This window comes from Amblyraja radiata, chromosome 26, assembly GCF_010909765.2.
Source record: "Amblyraja radiata isolate CabotCenter1 chromosome 26, sAmbRad1.1.pri, whole genome shotgun sequence".
NCBI lineage: Eukaryota > Metazoa > Chordata > Chondrichthyes > Rajiformes > Rajidae > Amblyraja > Amblyraja radiata.
The window spans coordinates 21,557,552-21,572,714 of record NC_045981.1 but is presented as its reverse complement, the minus strand read 5'-3'; the positions used below and the strand labels follow the sequence as shown (position 1 = coordinate 21,572,714).

Here is a 15,163-nt window from a genome sequence, read left to right as displayed (position 1 = left end):
ACCAGTTTCTCCACTTCCTCTACTGAACACGGTCTCCACAACCACCAGCCAATGCCTCTGTGCAATCGGGTATCTAGGACCAGTTTCATCTTTCCCCGTCCCCCACCCCACGACTCCCTGGGTTGGAAATGACAGAGAAATGAAACAAATGTTATGTCTGTATTCACAAAAGATTCAGAAAACTCGTGTCCTCTAACTTTGTTGGATAATCTCTTGTGTAGAACCTTGACAAAGACTTTCGAACATTTCAAATTCACCGCTTCAACTAGTTCGTCCCATTGGATGTTGAGAGGATGTTTCCACCAGTGGGAGAGTCTAGGACTAGAGGTCATAGCCTTAGAATTAAAGGACGTTCTTTTAGGAAGAAGATGAGAAGAAATTTATTTAGTCAGAGGGTGGTGAATCTGGAATTCTTTGCCACAGAAGGGTGCGGAGGCCAAGTCAGTGGATATTTTCAAGGCAGAGATAGATAGATTCTTGATTAGTACAGGTGTTAGAGGTTATGGGGAGTAGGCAGGAGAATACGGTTAGGGGGAGAGATAGATCAGCCATGATTGAATGGCGGAGTAGACGATGGGCCGAATGACCTAATTCCACTTCTGTTACTTATGACCCGTTAAGACGTATCTCATTAAGACTATCTCATGGTTCACATGACTTCCTTAGTCACAAATTCTAGAATTTTACATTCTAATGTCCAGAACTGGGCTGTATTTCCCATTATTTTTTCTTTCTCTTAAATTGGTGGTAAGTCAGGATCAGTATTTATTTATTAATATTAATATTTTTACTAAAGCTAATTCGGATCCTCATTCATTGTATACATGCTTTTCACCAATATATCCAAGTTTGGCACCTTCTGTGAAGACAGACAAAATATTTTCTCTCTGCTCTTTCCTCATCTCTTATCCACATTAATTTGAACTAATCATTTACCTACATATTTATAATGCAGGACTTCCTGCATTTTGGCAACAACATTAGCCTTATTTAAAACAGTCTTTCATATATTTTGATGCTCATAGCTAGATGATATTTCTCATTTTCCCATTGAAAAGGAAATACATTATTTGTAAACTATACTTCAGATATTCACTATAGTTTATCCACTGCTGTAATTTTCAAGTAGTTTCCCAGCCTAACATAATCATGCCTTCGTGGATCACTTTATTTCGCATTCAATGCCCAGGTTCAGAATGAACTAAATAACTTGAGTTTGTCATATTATGATAGCTTTTTCCTGCAATCCCTTTTACCGACTAGATTAATTATTTCTGAATATTAAGTCTAAAATAGTCTGGTCCCTTGATGTACTGGTTTGGTAAACAATCTCTCATAAACACCATGAATTTTACTCACTGTATTATTACTGCTCAGTTTGCTTTCCTGTTCAATATGTACATTATGTTCTGAGTTGTGTGCACCTCTAATTTCCTGATGGGTCCTGTGTGTCTGGATCACCATCTGAAACGGGCTAAGAACTTCTCCCTCCAATGCTTTCTGCCCCTCTTAATATTGAGCTCATCCAAAACAAATTCTGTTTTTTTTTTCAGCTAATATGTTTCCTCTCTTGTGCCTTTACTCCACCCCTATTTCCAGATTACCTGTTTAACTGTAACACACAAGACCATTCAGTCCATTGGATGTATGCTATCAATGCAATCAGTCCCTGCCATTTTGCTGTGGCCCTGCAACAATTTATTTCTCGTATGCCCCCAAGTTTGGTTCATTTGACACTCACCTGCAAGCCTGGAGCAATTAATGGCCAAACAGCATATCTTTTAGATGTGGAAGGAAGCAAGCACTTCCAGGAAACCCACGTGATCTTGGGGAGAATGTGCAAACTCACCAAGCAGCACTGGATTGAACCTGGATCATGAGCTGAGGCAGCAGCTCTACTTGTTGCTCGATCATGCTGCCTCTTCCTAAAGTGGAAGCAAGTCACCTTGATACTGAAGGATCACATAAGAAAAATGCTACGTGCTGCACCATCCCAGAGTCTCATCACAGGAGATGGTGAGGTTCCTTCAGAATTGGTCCAACCGCACCAATTTGATATTGCATCACTGATTAAGTTACTAGAACTGTTTCTTAGGACCTTGAACGTGATGCTGAAGAAGCTGATTTGAATACAATTGCATCGATGATTTTAAATATAACAATGCAGGAGCATGCCGCCCTTACCTAGAGGTACTCGACAATTGCAGTTGCATGTTCTGGATTTTATCACCAGAATAAAACGAAGGGAACAGGAAGTATCCACAGGTCAGGCAGCATCACAAAAGAGGTGCTGAATGGCTTCAGGTCTAAGATCCTTCATCAGAGTGAGTCAGATCACAAGCAAGTTTTAAGTTGTAGAGAGCAGAAGAAATGTTTGATTTGGATAGCCCGAATTTGTAGAGGTAACAGTTACTTTAGAAACTATCTTTTAGACAGAAAACCCCTAAATTGAGACAAAAAAAGGTGGTTACAGTCACAGCGTGTGAGTGATGGGAAATAAAGTGATATGGTTCTGGAACCTTGGGGTCATTCCTGCAGACTTGGAGTCAGTGCTCTGCAGGAAGGTTCCGTGAGACGGGGAGCGTATGTGTAGGTCCCCTTAGAATTTTGGAAGGGAGCAGATATCTAACTTTCATTGGGTACAGTACCTAATGCCTGTCTCCCTATGTGTTCCGAGAAGTAGCCTGTAAATCCGTCACATTTACACTTTGAAAACTCACCCAATGGGATGCCTCCACCGACTCTGCCCCTCTATAGGGTGATTTCACGAAAGGTCACTGGATCATAGATCCTCACCCACGTGACTGCAAAATTTAACTGGGGTACAAACGTCACTTCCAGTACATGTTATTGATGCTAGAAACGCGTACTTTCAAACCTGTTAAAAACCGCGAAAACGGCCCGTTTTTGAGCTGTAAATAACTGTGCCAGTCGGGGTGACCGTGAGACACAGTTATCCTACTTTAGAGTCCAGAAGATAAAGAAAAACGATACGGGAATTATCGCGTTTGCTCACCTGCATTTCATCAAAACTAAGGCATTATTGATTTTTGATGAAATGCAGCGAGCAAACGCATTAAAATCCCGATATTTTCGATCTTTATATCTGCACGGCCACAACTTCCGCTGTTATTTTCCCTTCAGCGCTCTCTTGTCTTTACCTTCGTTTTTCTTATCTTCTGGACTCTAAAGATAAACTGTGTCTCACGGCCCACCCGACTGGCACAGTTATTTACAGCTCAAAAACGGGCCGTTTTCGCGGTTTTTAAACAGGTTGGAAAGTTCGCGTTTCTAGCATCAATAACATGTACTGGAAGTGACGTTTGTACCCCAGTTAAATTTTGCGGTCGCGTGGGTGAGGATCTATGATCCAGTGACCTTTCGTGAAATCACCCTATATCCAGCAGCGGAAGTACCCTAGGTCAAAGATACTACTCTAGTATCTTTGCCCTAGATTGCTGTCCTTTTCCCCCCAAAGAGCTCTATGATCTTTGCTTTTTCCTTACAGAGCCTTGGCGGATCCGTTGCCAAAACACTTAGCTGGTCAAGCAGCGTCTGTGGGGAAAGAAATAAAGTTAACTTTTCAGACTGAAGACCCTCGTGGACACTGGGGGTGGGAGAAAACGTTTTTTTTTAGAAGCCCCAGCACGCGTTTGCTTGTGCATGACTGTCGCAAAGCCAGTCCATGTTGGCCGGGTAATTGCTTGCACAACTGGAATAATTCAGCAGGTCAGGCAGCATCACTGGAGAACATTGATAATTGACGTCTCTAGTGGGGACTCTTCTGAGGGACTCTATGAAGAACCGTATTGCCCCACCGTCGTTGACATGGCTGTGATTGAATGTCCAAAGACAGGGCTCGCTGTGGACAATGACAAGTGTCAAAGAGAGGGTACGCCGGGGCCAATGATAACACTTAAATGAACAAAATACCCACAATCCTGAATATTTCACAATAAGTGATGCCCTCGGGCTAGCGGACCACCCTGATCCAAAGTAAAACTCCGAATGCTGCCATACAGGCAGAAGTAAAGCCGATGTGAAGGACATCTGGGACAGGGGAAGCGCAATAACGTGAAAGGCTCTTGGGGTGTATACCGTGTTGTGAAGAACAATCGGTCCGGGGCAAGCGTCGTGTTGTGTAGGCCGCCATGATTGTAGCGGTTATCGGCCGGACCATGTTGTGCAGAACGCCCTGTCGTGAATTATTTTGGCCGGAGCCGATGCCATTTTGTTTCGTGCGCCATGTTTTGAAGGACGTCGGGCGCCATGTTGTGGAGGTCGCTCGGCCGTACAGGCGCCATGTTGTGGAGGTCGCTCGGCCGTACAGGCGCCATTTTGTGGAGGTCGTGCGGCCGTAACGGCCAAGGATCTTTGGTAACGGCCATTTTGTGGAGGTCGTGCGGCCCGGTGCGGGAGTCATGATGCAGCGCGGATTCCGGTTACTGGGGGCTGCGGTCGGTGATCTGCGCCTTGTGACCGCGCTCCTGCGGCGGCAATACCGCAGCGTCTACAGCCTGGACCGGCTGTACCCGGACAGCGGAGGCACAACCCGCAGCCAGGACCAGGTGTGCACTGCTGGGGACCGGTGGGGGTGAAGGTGAAGGGGGTGCCATAAAATGGTTCACCGGGATGCACCGCTTGGGAGCACTGGCGGGGACACACCCATGTCACCGTAAGAACATCCTGTCCTCATCACAACCCTCAGGTCCCCATCCCCATCAGACCCAACCGTTCCTGTCAGAAGCCTCACGTCCCCACCAGTCCACCTCCGCTCGTCTCCGTCGGTCTCCCCCCCCCCCCCGGACACCAACTGGAAGAACAACACCTTGTATTCAACTTGGATGATCCACAACCCAATGGCATGAACATTGAATTCACCAATTTTAGATATGCTCAGTGCTCTCATCCCACATCACGCACCAATGTTTCTTCTGCACAGTAGAGAACATGCTGACCGATTGCATCGTGGCTTGGTTCGGCAATTTGAGCGCCCTGGAGAGGAAAAGACTACAAAAAGTAGTAAACACTGCCCAGTCCATCATCGGCTCTGACCTTCCTTACATCGAGGGGATTTATCGCAGTCGCTGCCTCAAAAAGGCTGGCAGTATCATCAAAGACCCACACCATCCTGGCCACACATTCATCTCCCTGCTACCTTCAGGTAGAAGGTACAGGAGCCTGAAGACCGCAACAACCAGGTTCAGGAATAGCTACTTCCCCACAGCCATCAGGCTATTAAACCTGGCTCGGCCAAAACTCTGATTATTAATAACCATTTTCTGTAATTTGCACTTTATCAGTTTATTTATTCATGTGTGTATATATTTATATCATGGTATATGGACACACTTATCTGTTTTGTAGTAAATGCCTACTATGTTCTGTGTGCTGAAGCAAAGCAAGAATTTCATTGTCCTATACAGGGACACATGACAATAAACTAATTTGAACTTGAACTTGAACTTCTCCCTTGTTTACTTTTCCCTCCCCCTTCTCCAGCTGGTTCCATCTGCCCATTATCCTCTCCATATCTGGCTCCACCTATCACCCACCAACATCTATTCTTTCCCTCTTATTGCCATTTGCTGCCAATCTCTTCTTCCCTCCTGACGCAGGATCTCAAACATCCTCCCTCAACTCCGTCAAAGGACCGGTTCACTTGCACCCCTTCCAACCATCTGCACTGTATCCACTGTTCCAGGTGTAGACTCCTATATATCAGCGAGACCAAGCTCGGCGATCATTTTGCTGAACACCTCTGCTCAGTCCACCTAAACCTACATGATCTCCCGGTTCTTTAACTCCCCTCCCATTTCCATACTGATCTGTCTGTCATGGGCCTCCTCCACTATCAGAGTGAGGCCCAAAGCAAAATGGAAGAACAGCACCTCATATTTTGCTTGGGCAGCTTACAACCCAGTGGTATGAATATTGACATCTCTAACTTCAAGTAACTCTTGCTTTCCCTCTCTCTCCATCCCTCTCCATCCTAGTTCTCTGACCAGTCTGCCTGTCCTCCTGATTAAATGTTATCTTTGTATGCTTCCCCTAGCTTACATTTTCCTTGAACTTTGTCCCCTTTGATGTCTCGTTTTCACAACTTACCCTTCCATATCTCAGTCTCCCTCTCCCCTGACAGTCTGAAGAAGAGTCTCAACAGGGTATTGTTGGGGTACTCCTCATCGACTAATGGGGTACTGATTGTGAATGATCAGCCATGATCACATTGAATGGCGGTGCACCTATTGTCTATTGACCCAAAACATCACATTCCTTCTAACCAGAGATGCTGCCTGTCCCAACGAGTTACTCCAGCATTTTGTGTATATCTCAAACCGATATATCTTAGTCTTGCCAATCCCATTTACTAACATGTGGCCCATTGCCTTCCATACCATGGCCATCCAGAGGCTTTTTAAATGCTGTGAGGACGTGCCTGCACCAATCTCCAGGCATTGCTTTCAAAAGTTTCAACCACTCTGAAAAGTTTCCCCTCAGCTTTCGTCAGACCTTCCCACTTGTTGCTGAGCACGTATTCAGATGGGACGATGACAGTAGGTAAATGCAGCCGGATGGTTTATTTCTGCTTTGCAGACACAAGGAAGCGCAGATGCGGGTTTACAAAAGAAGACACAAAGTGCTGGAGACTTTTTCAGAGTGAAGATGGATCCTGACCCGAAACGTCACCTATCCATGTTCTCCAGAGATGCAGCCTGACATGTTGAGTTACTTAGCACTTTGTGTCTCTGCTTTGTGTCGACTAATCAAGTGCATTTTGCGATACACTGATACCATGGGCCATGGCGCTCCTCATTGGCTAACTGTATCTTTGTTTTAATTGGACAGGATGAACCATCGTCAAATCCAAGCAACATAGATATCCCCATTGGTATGTACGCCTGTGTGAATTTTATTCTACCTGCCCTTCACTGTAATTGTGCATACGATACGATAGAACTTTATTTATCGCAGGCGGGAAATTGATCTGCTGACAGTCATAAAACACAAAATATATGAAACATGAAATTGAAGTGACGAGTCAAAATGATTGGGGATGTGCAAAGATGGGGGAGGGGAGTCAGTCTACCCCATGACGGAAGGGAGATTAGTTGGACAGTTTGATAGCAATTGGGAAGAAGGATCTCCTGTGACGTTCTGTACTGCATCTTGGTGGAACCAGTCTGTTAGTGAAGGTACTCCTCAAGTTGACCAGAGTGTCATGGAGGGGGTGAGCTGTATTGTCCAAGATGCTCTGCAGTTTGAAAAGCATCCTCCCCTCCATGACCGCCTCCCATGAATCCATGAGCCAGCCTTCCTGATGAGTTTGTTAATCCTATTGGTGTCCGCAGCCTTCGCCCTGCTGCCCCAGCACATGACAGCGAAGAAGATGGCACTGGCTACCACCGATTGGTAGAACATCTGCAGCATCTTACTGCAGACGTTGAAAGAGTGCAGCTTGCTCAAAAGGTACAGCTGGATCTGCCCCTTCTTGTACAGGGCCTCAATGTTCCTGGACCAGTCCAGATTACTGTCCAGGTACACCCCAAGGTATTTGTACTCCCTGGTAAACTGCACATCTGCACCATTGATGGAGACAGGGGACAGGGGTGTTCCTCTCTTAAAGTCCACCACTAATTCCTTACAACCTCACATGACAACCTCAACCTGACATGGGCTGTGAGCTGGCACAGACTTGATGTGTCATAAGGAAATATGAAAATATAATTGTGTTGTACTGTTGAGTCCAAGGCAGAATATATTAGAGAGTTGTATAAATTAGTGAAATGTTAAATCGGGAGCCAACAGTTGGAAACAGTAACAGTAAAATTTTGGGATGATGTCCGGGGAAGTTTCATCTTTAAGCAGTGTTCAGCACCAGGTGTTGATGCCAAGTTAGAAAGGTATAGTCAAGTCCTGAGGAATGCTTCCAGGATCAGCAGGACTATACCTGAGCTGTGTCTGCATTAGTATAGCGGATCAAAGAATGCAAAGAATAATTTGTTCTAACTTTTTTCCCCCAGTTGATCTTTATCTTCTCCTTTCTATCCCAGCCTGCCCCCACCACTGCTACCTCCATGGTGGCAAATTCCACCACCTCTCAGTGCTTCCCTGGTTAGACACCTCGCCTGCCACTCGTTAGAGGCTTGTATGTTCAAGATCCATAGTGGAGTATTTTCGAAATGAGAGATTGAAAAAATATTTATTTCAGGAGCTGTGCATTTTTATAAGCAAATTATTGATAGTTAACAAAATTCACTGCTGGAAACATTCAGACTTTTGGCTAGCATTTGTGGAACGAGAAACAGAGAGTTATGTTAAAAACAATGTCATACTGTGAAAGGGAGAAAATATGGATGTGTATGTGGTGGAGTGAGTAGAACAAAGGTGGCATCTCCCATGTGTGGAGTTTAGAAAAACAATTAGCGACTATATTGAAAAGGATAAGATTCTAACAGGACAATGTAGAAAAAGATATAGCCGCAGCTGTGTGTCCGGATTCAGGGCCTCTGGTTCATGGCCTGTGTGCGTTAACTGGACCATCCGCTGATGCTACTATCACACATTGTTGCTGTGTGTAGAAGGGTTCCGACCCAAAGCATCACCCATCCTTTTTCTCCAGAGATGCTGTCTGACCCACTGAGGTACTACAGCACTGTGTCTTATCTTTAGTGGGCTGATGGGCCAGTTTCATTGTTGTATCTCTAAACTAAACTAAACCTTAAAGCTATGCCCTCTCATATTTGACATTTCCACCCTGGCAAAAATAATCTGACTATTTATTATCGAGGACTGCAGTGGGTGCTACCACCACCTTCCCCAGGGCAGGTTAAGTGAACAATTAATGTTAGTTTTGCTGGCAATGCAACATCTGGAAAACGAAGTCAGTAGAGTGTGCGATTGTAAGCAGAGCTATTGTCAGGTGTGTTTGCAGTTGGTTTGCAGCAAGAGTTGTGATTGCTGTGTTGTGCTGTCCTCAGACCGTCTGAAAGTGACGTACAGTCGGAGCAGTGGGCCTGGGGGACAGAACGTCAACAAAGGTAAGGATAGCAGGTGCTGTGTAACTTCAGCTTTACCTAATCTAACAAATCTCGGGGAGCCGCGCGCGTGACGGGAATGTCCCGGGGAGCCGCGTGGGCCAGATCCACCCGCCAAACAACTGCGGCGACAACCGACGACTGGAATGCGCCCCGGACTCGCCCACATGCCTCCCAGGGAACTGCGGAGAAGCCGGGCGGCAAGGCCTATCTGGGCCGAAGGAGCCTCGATGGTAATGGGAGTCGAGGCGGCGGGAACCTCGGTGGCGGTGGAGCATGGTGGGGGGGGGAGACAATGGGGACCCAACATGGGGGGCCAGCATGAAGGACAATGGAGGCCCCGGAGTGGACCGCCGTGAAGAACAATGGAGGACCCGGCATGGGGGGACCACCGTGAGGGACAGTGGGAGAACAACGGGGGACCCGGTAGGGGGAGGGGCACTGTACTTTTGGAATCCTCAGCCCAGGGGATAAGTCAGCGTTCATTTGTTTGTTTGTTCGTTCGTTCCGGTTTAGGCGCTGTGCACACGGCAGCCAGCCAACAGTCGCCTGTCCTTTTCTTTTTTTCACTTTTATTTGTGTGTTGTTACTGTTGGCAGACTAATTTCCCTCCGGGGATGAATAAAGTTTTATCGTATTCTGCTACAGACTTTGACAACCAGCCTCACTGTCCACAATACCAGCAACTTTCATGTCATCCATAAACTTACTAACAATTCCTCCTGCATTCGCAGTCATGTCACAATAAAATAATTCGATCAAATTGGTGAGACAGGATTTCCCCTTGCACAAAGCCATGCTGACCTCTATTAATCAAACAGCAAAAGTCCTAGCAACAATCCCTGCAGTTCCCCACTGGTCACAGACCTGCAATCAGAAAAAAATATTCCACTACTTTCCTCCGCCTCACTCCACCAGCTCACCACGAATTGCATGTGCCTTAAACGCCTAGTCCAGCCTACCGTGTGGAACCTTGTCAAATATCAACTTTGCTTCCTTCATCAATCTCCTTGGTTACCGCCTCAAAAACGTAAGCAAATTAGTGAGAAAGGACTTCTCACTTACAAAGTCATGCTAACTCTCTTAATCAGTCCCTGACTTTCCAAATGTACATAAATCTTATCCCTTAAAATGTTCTCCAGTAATTTCCCTACCATTGAAGTAAGGATCACTGGCCTTTCATTACCTGACATCCTTGCTGTTCTTAAATAAAAGTATATCATAAGCTATCCTCCAGTCTTCTTGATACATGCCTGTGGCTAACAGAGATGCAAAGATCGGGGCTCAAAGTCCTTTCTAACTAATTTGCTTATGTTTTGGAGCAGGACAATCTCTTCCCTTTTATCCCATAGCATTCTGCAATGGACCTCATCGAGCCCAGGGAATTATTCATCTTTATACATTCTCAGACTTCTCTTAACTGCACCATCTTAATATATTCTCAACATATTCTTTTATTCTCTTAACAGTCCCAGAGGACTTCCCAGACCATTGTCTGTTCTTGTACGGGCAGCACGGTAGTTGCTATCTGTAAGGAGGTTGTACGTTCTCCCCGTGTGGGTTTTTGTCGGGTGCTCCAGTTTCCTCCCACACTCCAAAAAAATGAAAGGTTTGCAGGTTAAGTTGCTTCTGTAAATTGTCCATAGTGTGTAGGATAGTGCTAGTGTATGGGGATCGCTGATTGGCGTGGACTCGGTGGGCCGAAAGGCCTGTTTCTGCGCTGTATCACTAAACAAAACTAAAAAAACTAAACTAAAGCATGTGACAACTTCCAAATATTGGTACAGACTGAAAATCCAGCTGCCCTTTGTTCTGGGATGGTTGTTTTTGATGGTACCCGGACGTGGCGCCGACGGACGAGAAGCCGAAGCAAAGAAGTGGAAGCCAAATAACCAAATGGAAACAAAGCCAAAATGCCAAATAACCGAATTGAAACAAAGCCGAAACGTCAACTAACCAAAAGCGTGACTGGGCAATCTGAACCCAAGCACCAAGTTGAAAGCGGCCGAAGGTGCGCATCCCTCGGGACATCCCCCACTTTCCCACGGCCACCCTCTGCGGGCTGTGGGTTGGGTGGAGCGGAGGTGTGAAACAATGTTCATCCCTCAACAGTGATGTGATGGACACGGGGGTCTGGACCAATCGCTGACAAGTCCCCCCCCGGCAACGTCATGTCTGTTATTTGAGTTTTCTGTTGAGCGGCATTCAGTTCGTTGGCTTGTAGGCGACGCCGCCTTTCGGGTAGGTGGCGTTTCGGCAGAGCGGCCATTAAGTGAGATTGCTTTTAGGCGACGCAGTCTTTCGGTTAGTTGGCTTTTAGGCGTCCAGCCCTTTCAGTTAGTTTGCATTTAGGCGTCCCACCCTTTCGTTTAGTTGGCGTTTCGGCTTCGTTTCCATTCGGTTATTTGGCGTTTTGGCTTAGTTTCCATTAGTTTCCATGGCTTTCACTTCTTTGCTTTGGCTTCTCGTCTGTCGACGCCACGTCCGCACACGGTTTATGACTGCCACACTGGTACTTCTTATAGTGGAGGACAAATTATTTGTGATGAGGAGCTTCATGTTTGTGTGGCAAAGACCTTTACTGACCTGTGCAGACAGGCATCCAACCAGTTGCCTCATTTTGTCAATAGGATGCAGCCAGTCTGTGTGAGGGAAGTCTCCTGGTGCAGGCCCTGTCAGTGCCAGGTAATCTGCGTTTGCCACGCCGGCTCAATGCCGAGCTTCGCTGGACCAGGCAGGGGGTGGGGTTGGTAGTAACCGTACTGTCAAGTTTTTTTGATACTGCGAGTATGAGTTCATGTTTAACGCTCCCCTGTTGCTGTGTTGGATGTTTTGCCAGTGAACACGAAAGCGGAGGTGAGGTTCCACGTGGCGACTGCAGACTGGCTCTCGAAAGACGTGCAAAATGTGATCACTGCTAAGGTGAGTTGTGTGCCAGTCTACCTATTCTTTGTCCTTATTTCCTTTTTCAGTTTCTTCTCGACATTAAATGTACGCCTTGATTGTCTTTGAGTTGCACACCAGTTAGGAGCAGCCGTAGGTCACTCACTGCCTAAGATCATCATTATCTGATGTTTGGAAGATTGAGAGAGAGTTGGAACTACATTCAACAATAGATTTCAGGAGGGAATAAGATAAGTATAAAGAACCGGCAGAGTTACTGAGAAAGGGAAAGCGAGCGAAAGTACAAACTTTTTCAGCGAGTCTTTTCATTGGACACGGGGTGACACGAGACATGCTGCTTCTGTCCTATTGAATTTAAGACTGCTCCATCTGAAGGTAACCTGTGATAACACTGAAGGATTGTACCTAACATCCGCTCTCTCACTCCCTCAGTACCAGAACCGCATCAATCGGGCTGGCCAGTTGATCGTTACGTCGGAGGTCAGCAGGTACCAGATGAGAAACCTGGCGGACTGTCTGCAGAAGATTCGGGACATGGTGACAGCAGCGAGTGAGACGCCCAAGCAACCATCCAAAGAGTCGGCTGAAATCCGTCGAATGCGGTAATGCTGCAAAGCACAGGGAGAAGGAGGGGGGGGGGGGGGCTGTGAGGAGGCTGGATGTATCCGGCAGCAGGAACTTTTATTTGTCCATTTGGCTCAGTGGCAAAGCTCTTACCTCTGGATCAGAACCCTCGTTGCAGAGACAGAGCCCGTCACCTCGGCACCTCACCGCGGGACCTGCAGCTCTGTTGCTGGTGTCAACTTTAGGATGAGATTTTTAACTGAGACGCTGTCATTTCACAGTGATGGAGATCTTGCCTCGTTTCTTGGCTAAAATTAGTTGCTGTTTGTGGGAGTTTGCATTGTAATATTACTTTACAGCCAGTGTCTTTGGCTATAAAATTTGGGACGACAGATGGCACAATGGGCTAAGTGTTCGTCTGGCAACCGGAAGGTAGCCGGTTCGAATCCCGCTTGGAGTGCATACTGTCGTTGTGTCCTTGGGCAAGACACTTCACCCACCTTTGCATGTGTGTGAATGTGTGTGAGTGATTGGTGGTGGTCGGAGGGGCCGTAGGCGCAGATTGGCAGCCACGCTTCCGTCAGTCTGCCCCAGGGCAGCTGTGGCTACAGAAGTAGCTTACCACCACCGAGTGTGACTGAGGAGTGAATGAATAATGCGATGTAAAGCGCCTTGAGTATTAGAAAGGCGCTATATAAATCCCATCCATTATTATTATTATTATAAAATGCTGTGGTGGTGAAAGGTGATAGGTCGCTGAGTTTTAAAGAGAATCAATTGCAGAGATGGCCATTTCAGAGAAGGGTTATACTTTCTCAACATGTAATGGCATTGACTGATAATTCCCTGGCTCATCTGGAACCAACATTGCTTCATGGTTTGGCCTCAGTGTTCCTGATCTCAGGGTGTGGGTGATGATCAATGAACCCGCAGCCTGCTCCCACCTGCCCATTGGGCTCTGTGGGAAAGGGGACAGAGTCATTCCACATTGCAGCCCACCCTCAATTAACCAGCCATGACTCAGAGCCCACTTCAGCACTGGAATGTCTGTGTGCAATGGCCATGCATGGCTTAACAGGTGCCGAGCAGGGTAGCTAGAGGGTAGTTACTTGTTGAGAAAGGTGGGAATGTCTTGAGGACAAACACTGAGACTTTACTGAATTGTGGCAATTCCAGGGTGGAGACCATGCACCGGGAGCGGCTGCGGCAGAAGAAGATCCAGTCCAGCATCAAACAGGATCGGCGGGTGACAATAGACTAAAGGGAGACGTGCAACATCAGCTCTGAACCCCAGGGTGGAACTATGGACACTGCATATCAGCCCTTCCTCTACTGTTCGTATAGGCCAGAAATGAAGTTATTTAAGTCTCTTGATAGAATATCTTTTGTCATTTAATTTCTTTATAAGACATTTTTTAACTGATACTGCTCTTTGAAGCCTCGACTGTAGCTTTCTTGCATCAGTGTTAACCCTCATCATCTGGAATATATGAATACATTGTTAAAGGATGTGATTGACCTGCTATAGACATTTCTTTTCTGCTCTGCCATTGAAAGCGCTGCACTGTTTCAGCAATGAAAATGCAATATTCATAGGTACATGGGGAGAACATTGTCACTCAGTGGAATTGAGTTGCTTCATGTGGAAGAACAAAGTTGTTAATACTCTACAGATTGTTAAAGCAGCACCTCAAATGGTTAATCCCATTGAAATAATGGAATATTACTTTGTAAAGCAGGTTCATCAAATAAAATGTTATAATATAACGATCGATATATAATGATGTTGAGCGAATAGAATGCAACACAGATACATTATTTTTGAAATGTTTAATTAAAGCTAAGGTCCAAAGCTGGTTTCCTGCTGCCAATTCCATCATTCAGAACAGAGAAGAGTAGCTTTCAGAGGGAGCCTAGGGAGGGGAGAAGTGATGCCATCAAATTTGATGCGTCAATGCTGGAAGCAGAGACCTTTCCTGCATGTTAGCGAAGAAGGGTATGGAGCATCCAAGAGTCCTGTGGGTTCAAAGTTTTGCATTCATCCAATGTGAAGGAAGAAGGCTGAACTAGTGGGGCTAAAGAGTCTATTTTCAAGATGTAATTTCCAAGCCTTTGTTATATTATATTAATGATCTGGATGAGGGAATTGAAGGCAATATCTCCAAGTTTGCGGATGACACTAAGCTGGGGGGCAGTGTTAGCTGTGAGGAGGATTCTAGGAGACTGCAAGGTGACTTGGATAGGCTGGGTGAGTGGGCAAATGTTTGGCAGATGCAGTATAATGTGGATAAATGTGAGGTTATCCATTTTGGTGGCAAAAACAGGAAAGCAGACTATTATCTAAATGGTGGCCGACTAGGAAAAGGGGAGATGCAGCGAGACCTGGGTGTCATGGTACACCAGTCATTGAAAGTGGGCATGCAGGTGCAGCAGGCAGTGAAGAAAGCGAATGGTATGTTAGCTTTCATAGCAAAAGGATTTGAGTATAGGAGCAGGGAGGTTCTACTGCAGTTGTACAGGGTCTTGGTGAGACCACACCTGGAGTATTGCGTACAGTTTTGGTCTCCAAATCTGAGGAAGGACATTATTGCCATAGAGGGAGTGCAGAGAAGGTTCACCAGACTGATTCCTGGGATGTCAGGACTGTCTTATGAAGA

General features: G+C 46.1%; 1 protein-coding gene across 2 annotated transcripts; it reads left to right on the top strand.

The window, feature by feature from the left end:
* The first annotated feature begins 4,360 nt into the window (after positions 1 to 4,360).
* Positions 4,361 to 14,273, top strand: mrpl58 (mitochondrial ribosomal protein L58). Of its 2 annotated transcripts, none has more exons than XM_033044481.1 (6): positions 4,361 to 4,568; positions 6,853 to 6,892; positions 8,982 to 9,041; positions 11,878 to 11,960; positions 12,375 to 12,544; positions 13,683 to 14,273. In XM_033044481.1, the coding sequence occupies exons 1-6, from the start codon at positions 4,422 to 4,424 to the stop codon at positions 13,765 to 13,767; spliced, it is 585 nt and encodes a 194-aa protein (XP_032900372.1). In that variant the 5' UTR covers positions 4,361 to 4,421; the 3' UTR covers positions 13,768 to 14,273. The 2 variants fall into 2 exon arrangements, with proteins under 2 accessions (XP_032900372.1, XP_032900370.1); XM_033044479.1 differs by having other exon boundaries at positions 4,362 to 4,568; positions 6,850 to 6,892.
* The last annotated feature ends 890 nt before the right edge of the window (positions 14,274 to 15,163 follow it).

What these genes read in the sequence shown, in the direction of transcription:
- mrpl58 (XM_033044479.1), top strand. Translation starts at nt 4,422, where the DNA reads ATGATGCAGCGCGGATTCCGGTTACTGGGGGCTGCGGTCGGTGATCTG. An exon ending in AAAATGTGATCACTGCTAAG is followed by an intron (nt 11,961 to 12,374) that starts GTGAGTTGTGTG and finishes TCACTCCCTCAG; the next exon opens with TACCAGAACCGCATCAATCG. An exon ending in GCTGAAATCCGTCGAATGCG is followed by an intron (nt 12,545 to 13,682) that starts GTAATGCTGCAA and finishes TGGCAATTCCAG; the next exon opens with GGTGGAGACCATGCACCGGG.